The sequence below is a fragment of the Rutidosis leptorrhynchoides genome, chromosome 6 (assembly GCF_046630445.1).
Source record: "Rutidosis leptorrhynchoides isolate AG116_Rl617_1_P2 chromosome 6, CSIRO_AGI_Rlap_v1, whole genome shotgun sequence".
NCBI classification, from domain to species: Eukaryota; Viridiplantae; Streptophyta; class Magnoliopsida; order Asterales; family Asteraceae; genus Rutidosis; species Rutidosis leptorrhynchoides.
The window spans coordinates 366687768-366695036 of NC_092338.1; the positions used below are offsets into that span (position 1 = coordinate 366687768).

The 7269-nt window shown below is 32.8% G+C and overlaps 1 protein-coding gene across 1 annotated transcript; it reads left to right on the forward strand.

Annotated features, from left to right (window-relative positions):
• Positions 1-4487: 4487 nt before the first annotated feature.
• On the forward strand, positions 4488-6967 carry LOC139852588 (elongation factor 1-beta 2-like). The gene is made up of 6 exons (XM_071841896.1): positions 4488-4620; positions 4759-4878; positions 5515-5593; positions 6047-6164; positions 6255-6368; positions 6662-6967. Exons 1-6 carry the CDS (start codon positions 4535-4537, stop codon positions 6823-6825), a joined length of 681 nt encoding a protein of 226 aa, XP_071697997.1. The 5' UTR covers positions 4488-4534; the 3' UTR covers positions 6826-6967.
• Positions 6968-7269: the final 302 nt, after the last annotated feature.

The following is a 7269-nucleotide window of genomic DNA, read 5'->3' on the forward strand; positions in this document are numbered from 1 at the left end:
CATATGTAGTTCATTGTTATTATACTTAATGATATGTTTACTTATCATTTAACATGTTTATATATAGTGTATCAATATCTTAAAATGATTCATATGTAATTAGTAAGACGTTATAACGATAATCGTTATATATACCGTTTTCAAGTTTCTTAATTCAATAGTCTCATTTTTATGTATATAACTCATTGTTAAAATACTTAATGAGGTACATACTTATCATAATATCATGATAACTATATATATATATATATATATATATATATATATATATATCCATATTTATGTCATCATATAGTTTTTACAAGTTTTAACGTTCGTGAATCGCCGGTCAACTTGGGTGGTCAATTGTCTATATAAAACCTATTTCAATTAATCAAGTCTTAACAAGTTTGATTGCTTAACATGTTGGAAACACTTAATCATGTAAATATCAATTTCATTTAATATATATAAACATGGAAAAGTTCGGGTCACTACATGAAATAAGAGCGTCATTGTTTAAAATGGTTGACGTGCTCGGCAAATCTCCAAAATATCATATAGAACGCGTATGAGAAAAGCCGTGTGAATCCGAGCCTCAAAAGTTGTAGAAAAATATGCTTTGGAAGGCTAGATTCGGTAAAGGACCATCTCTGAAAATTCTGATAAGCTTTAGGGGCCAAAGCTGTCAAATTTGAGTCAGATTCGGTATTTGGACTGCCCTTGCAAAAAGCTGAAACTATCAGGGACTGAAACTGTCAAAATTTTCACCAGATTCGGTATAAGGACTGATCTTGCAAAAATATAAACTGGACAGGGACTAAAAGTGGCAAAAAGTTCTCAGATTCGGTAGTTGGGCTTCTGTTGGGCTTATTAGATTCGGTAGGCCATTGAGAGAAAAAATAATTCGGTTGGGCCACTATAGTATGTAAGGCCCAATAGCCAATACCGAATCATCAATAGGCATGTTAATATTCGGTTGAGACCCACTTAGTACCTGTTAGATTCAATATTCAATCATCCAACAACTAAAGTCAATACCAAATCCTCATTACCGAGTCTTAAAGAACTCAATACCGAATGGCAACTGAATCAGATTTTTGCTTGTAACATACCGAATCCAAAATCAATTTGTCATACCGAATCTGTAACCATGATACTGAAATCAGAATCATCATTGTTGTTACCGAATGTTCAACTAGATACCGAATGTGATTCATCAGTAAGTGAAACCGCCATCTGCTATAAGCTTCTGAAAAAAACACGATTTGTAGAAATTGAATCACAAAATCAATCTCTGTTGATTCCTTGATCCTCGATGTGCATACTTCACGAAGATTCAAAACTAAATCATCACTAAAATCAGTGAATCGATGAAGAACAGCAACTTTGAGCATGAACGAACATAAAAATCAAAGTCACAAAATATTTGTTGTTAAGCTTCGATGTCTTCATGAATATTGCTGTAAATGCATCACTAAACACTCGCTAGCCATCAATTGCAACTGAAACAACATCTACATCATCAATTCGATCATTCAACCTTCGTTAGACTTTTTCTTCGAATGTTTGACTAGTAGATCTGGAATTATGTGATGTTAATCAGTCCAAATTGAAGTTGTAAGCAGCTTGAGCGAGCTTCAAGGAACTCAAATCAGTGAGCAATTTTATTTGATTGTTGAAAAACCACTTCATGAAGCTTAACACTCGTCGTCCTCAAAAACGCACGTGTTCATCAATTTTCTAAGTTATCTGTTGTTGTTGATGTGAGATGATTATGAACGAGCAGTAGGATTCATGTAAGGATCACAATTGTATCTTCAATTTTATGTGAAATCATTGCATGAAAAATCACCTAAAAGTGATGATGAACAATACATATATTGTAGCAGAATGAAAACTTGTAATATTTAATATGAGAATCGTGTACTGTAGAAGTGAATGATAATTTGTTGTGAATTTGTGATTATGTTTGATGAATAAGTGTCGGTGTAATTTGAGAAGTGATTTGGATAAATTCGGTTTAGATTTGGTAAATGAGATTCGGTATAGATTGAATCTCATTTAGTTGTGTTCGTGTTTTGGTGAGATTCGGTTTCGAAAAATTTTCCGAAAATTTTTCGAAAAAAATTTGAAGATCTTCATATCTTCATGATGAAGATGATGAAGGTTTGAAGATTTGGATGAAGGTTGGTTGAAGATATATGTGTTTGTGTTTGAAGGTTTGAAGGTGGAGGGAAAACATTTATAATATTCATAAAGATCTCCTTCATGTGATGAAGGCCTAAGCTCTAATACCAATTGTAGGATCCTAGATCTCATGAATACTATGAATGTGAAGATTAACCATTAAGATTGAGAGAGAAAGTCAATCAGTCAAGATTGACTTTCCACGGCTCTCTTGAAAATCTCTACATAACAGTGGCTAAACTTGGCTAATCTAGGGAGCCTTGGAACCTTTATATAGCCTCGTATAAAGGATCCTCCATAAGGCTAGGGAAACACGTTTTACTCCTTCTCGGGTACCTAACACCCGATCCAGTGGATATCCATCCAATCTAACCGTTTCGTAATGGATATGGATAATTTAAATGGATATGGATACGGATATGGATGAACTTAAATGGATATGGATATGGATACGGATAAAAATTTTCATCCATGAATATATTCATTATCACCCGAAATACATATATAAATACATAAATGTAGATATATGCAAACACATTTACTATTACAAATGCATTTACCATTGTACAAACATTTTGCTTGCAACCATATAAATATATAACTATGATATATTACGACTAAACACGTACATTTAATGAAATGAACATACATATTACACATTTAATTTATCGTAGTCTATGTATAATAGTAAATTTAACATTTAATGTTATATCTTCCCGACAAATAATACACGTTCTTGTATATTACGTTTTGATTTTAACACATATTGGGAAATATTGTAACGCTTTTTGAACATTCAATGGATATCCATTAACCCGCTTAATCCACTGGATATAGATATGGATGGATGAACCGAAATTAAATGGATACGGATATGGATATGGATGAACAAAAACTAAATGGATATGAATATGAATATGGCGTCACCCGATCCATATCCGATCCATTGTCATTCCTAACTTGGATGGAATAACAGTTTGCCTGCTAGACCTTCTTAATTGAAGTTGTGGTTTAGGACTATTGTGTGTTTCAGTAACAGAGATGCCCTCAGGGACAGCTTGTGTCACAATACTTTCAGCATGGGAAGTTGCAGGGACACCATCATCAAGTAAACAATCACTTGATGAGGCATGATTGCCTTCATCCTCAGTATTGTCTCTCCCTTTATCATTGGAACTTACATGAGAAATTTTATTTGAAACATTTTCAGTTTTGGAAAAATCAGTCATAAATATCAAAAAAATTGAGATTATTTAATTAATGTTGTATCTTCAACATATACGAGCTTGGTCATTTTTCCTTCCATATTATACTCCATCAATATCCATAATCCAATCCATATAAAAAAAAAGCATCCATTCCATATAAAAAAGGGAGTGATTTGTACACCACATGTTTTTAGCCGTACACCACCAAATGTGCTTTACAGTGTTGTACAGTACAACACTGTAAAGCACATTTGGTGTTGTACGGCTAAAAACAGGTGGTGTACGAATCAACACTCTATAAAAAAACATAAAACAAATACTCCGTATATGATGAGCAATATAATCATCCTATCCTCAATCTCATATATTTAAAAAAATATAAAACCCATAATCTGTAGCGGAGTACAATTTTCTGAAAATCAAAAAAAGGTGAATTTTTTATAAGCATTGTTTAATTTAATTTAATTATAACTACTAAACATTAATAATTAATAATATTCAAAATTAGTGGGGTATGGACGTGAATTTTACACTTGGCAGAATTTGCTATAATTAAGCTACTAATGACATATCAGCTATTTAAAACTATATATATAGATAATAATAATAATAAAATAATTTGCTTTAAAAAAAAAATACTCGCCCAAACATACTGTAAAGTGGTTGCAAATAGATCGAAAGGAAAAATGTTCGAGTGGCACAAGTGGTTGCACAATCCAAACGACTATTTTCATACAATCTAGGTTCTTCTCGTGTTGCGGATGCATCTCTAGTTCATAGCAATCTCCTGTTATATGTATAGTTCGTGCTTTTTAGTCTAGGTTTCCTTCGTGTTTTTGTTCCTCTCCTTGTTGCTGCATAGATGCTGCTATGTAAAATGTATCTTGGTTTGGTTCTTTAATAAAAGCTTGTTTTAAAAAAAAAAAAAACATACTGTAAAGTGTAAACATACTTTAAGCTGTATAAACAAACACTTGTAAGCTCAAACATACCCAATATTTGTGTTACCTAGGGTTTAATTATCTTACGTCACTTTGTGATAATCACATATTCCATATCCAACTATATATATACCACATTACCCACTAACACACACACACACACACACACACACACTCCAGCCTCCTTTTTCACACTTAAAATCATAAAAAAAAAATATGGCAGTCACTTTTTCCGATCTCCACACCGAATCCGGCGTCAAATCTCTTGAAACTGCTCTATCCGGCAAGACTTACATCTCTGGGTCTCTATCTATCTATTCTATTATTTTTTATTTTTATTTTTTATTATATTATAAAAACAACGGTTTAATGTTTATTAATCTAAAATGCTTTAAGCTAGGGTTTAATGTTTTTTTCGTTTCTATTATTTAATGTTATAGGAGTCAAATCACTAAAGATGATGTTAAGGTTTACGCAGCTGTTTCGAAGAAACCTAGCGCAGATCTGTATCCATCTGCTAGCAAGTGGTACGATTCAATTGCTTCAAAGCTCGCATCAAGGTATGGTTTCTATAATTTTATTGTTTTTATCGCTGTTTTGTAATTTTTTTTAAATAATATATTGTTGATTGCTATTGCTAGATGTGTAGAGCATATAGGTTATTATTGTACACGTGATAAATTTAAGGTATTTAATGGCCGTTTACTTTGTGTAAGTACTGATTCGAACAATTTTGCTGGCAATGGATCAAATATTGATCGGGTGATTAGAATATAAAATTGCTGCACTCTGAAAAGTAATTACTAGTGCACATAAATGCACAAGAATCTGCAATCATATATCACATGTTTTAATGTGTACTAATTGTAGAATCATTGAAAATGCTCATTAGTTGGGCCATGGCCAATAAACAAAATATGAAAAAGATATAGCAGAAATAGTAAATCTGGATGCATTCTATCAGCGTGAAAAGTCGACTCGTTGAGTTTTTTGACAGATAGACTGACTATCTTATTTTGACTGGCTTGTAAATAAAACAAAAAGCAGAGCATGATCTTGGTCTGAGAAAGTGATCACTTTTATGAATAATTTAGATGTTAAACCCAGCTGATGATCTTTTTTATTATGTTCCCAGTTACTCAGCATTGGATTTTTTGGTATCCGTACTTTATTGATTTTGTTTTTTTTTACTGTAGCTTTCCTGGTAAAGCAACAGGGGTAACAATTTCTGCCCAAATTCAATCAGAAGCTGCTCCTATCAAGGAAGTTGTTAAGGTGTGTATTGCCTTTTGCTTCACTTTTCATTAGCTGACCCGCGTACTTAGGTGTTGTATCTTATTATGTCTTATGTCTGCGCGCGACATTTTTACTATTGTTTGTTTTTTTTGAAGACATAAGATAAAATTATGTCTTATTTTGTATGTAAACTCGCACACTTAGGAATATGCTTCCAAGTGCAGTAGACAAAATTAAAGTTATTTGCAGACATAAAAACAAACAGTCTTAAAGTCTTCAGGCGTTTAGTCCACATCTTCTCTACAGACATGGTCCATAGATCTTCAGATAAACATCTTAAAAAACAAACAACACCTTAGTCTTTATGATGTGTTAAAGTGTGTCATCCTTTTTGTTTCTTTCAACTTTAAAAAACTTCGTTTAGTACAAAGCGTGTCATCATTTTTTTTTTTTTCAACTTAATTAAACTTCATTTTTGTATGGATATTATAGGATGCTGCTGCTGCTGATGAGGATGACGATCTTGATCTCTTTGGTGATGAGACAGAGGAAGAAAAGAAGGCAGCTGAAGCCCGTGATCAAGCAAAAGCTTCAACAAAGAAGAAAGAAAGTGAGTTATTTGAATTGTTCTTTGTATTAATTCAGTCTATTTACTTATGTGTTCAAAATAGTAGCTTGATATCATATAAATTTGATTTAGGTGGTAAATCATCGGTTCTTATGGATGTAAAGCCATGGGATGACGAGACAGACATGAAGAAGCTGGAGGAGGCCGTTCGTAGTGTTCACATTGAAGGGCTTTTGTGGGGTGCATGTACGGTTTGCTATTTCAATCTCTATTCATTAACTTAGCCATTGTTGTCATATCTTAAAAACACACAACACAATTTGAAAAGATAAAGAGTCAGTTTTTTTTTAAGATGAGTTTCAAAGATGCCTCCTAAGATAAATTCATTCATTCCTGCGATTTTTGTAACCACATCTCATCACTTAACTTGCATGCTTATCCATTATTTGAACATGTATAGGGATGAAATTATTGTTTTAAGTTTACAATTTATGTGACCAATGTGACCTGAGATTGTTATTTTGGTTTTATGTCTACAGCAAAACTTGTTCCAGTTGGTTACGGGATCAAGAAAATGACCATCATGCTGACAATTGTTGATGATCTTGTTTCGGTGGATGATCTTATTGAGGAGCGTCTTACAGCTGAACCCATCAATGAATTCGTGCAGAGCTGTGACATTGTTGCATTCAACAAAATCTAGAGGTTTATCTTTTGCTCAAAGCAGCAAATTTTGCGTGGATTTAGTGGTTGTTGGTCCTGTTTTTTTTCCGGTTTTATAATGTATTTCAAAATGATAACTGAGCACTGATAGTTATCAACAATGAAAGTGGTTTCAGCTTTGAGTTTTGGAATGAATGTTGACTATAAGTGTGCTGGATAATTGGCTAAAACTTAAAATAAAACTCATCTTGAAATGTGCGTTTCAAAAAAGGTAAATTCGACATTGAACTATTAGTTATTAGTTATAGCTAATGTAAATAACGTAGATTGTAATTTGTAAATGTTTAACCTTGTAGCAATTTCTGTTGCTGATAACACCTATGGATGTTTAGAGTTTTCAGTATTTGTAAGTAGTAACTAAAGGTCAGGACCGGTCCTAACATTTTTCTAACATTTTTAGCATTTTTCTAACATTTTTAGTGCC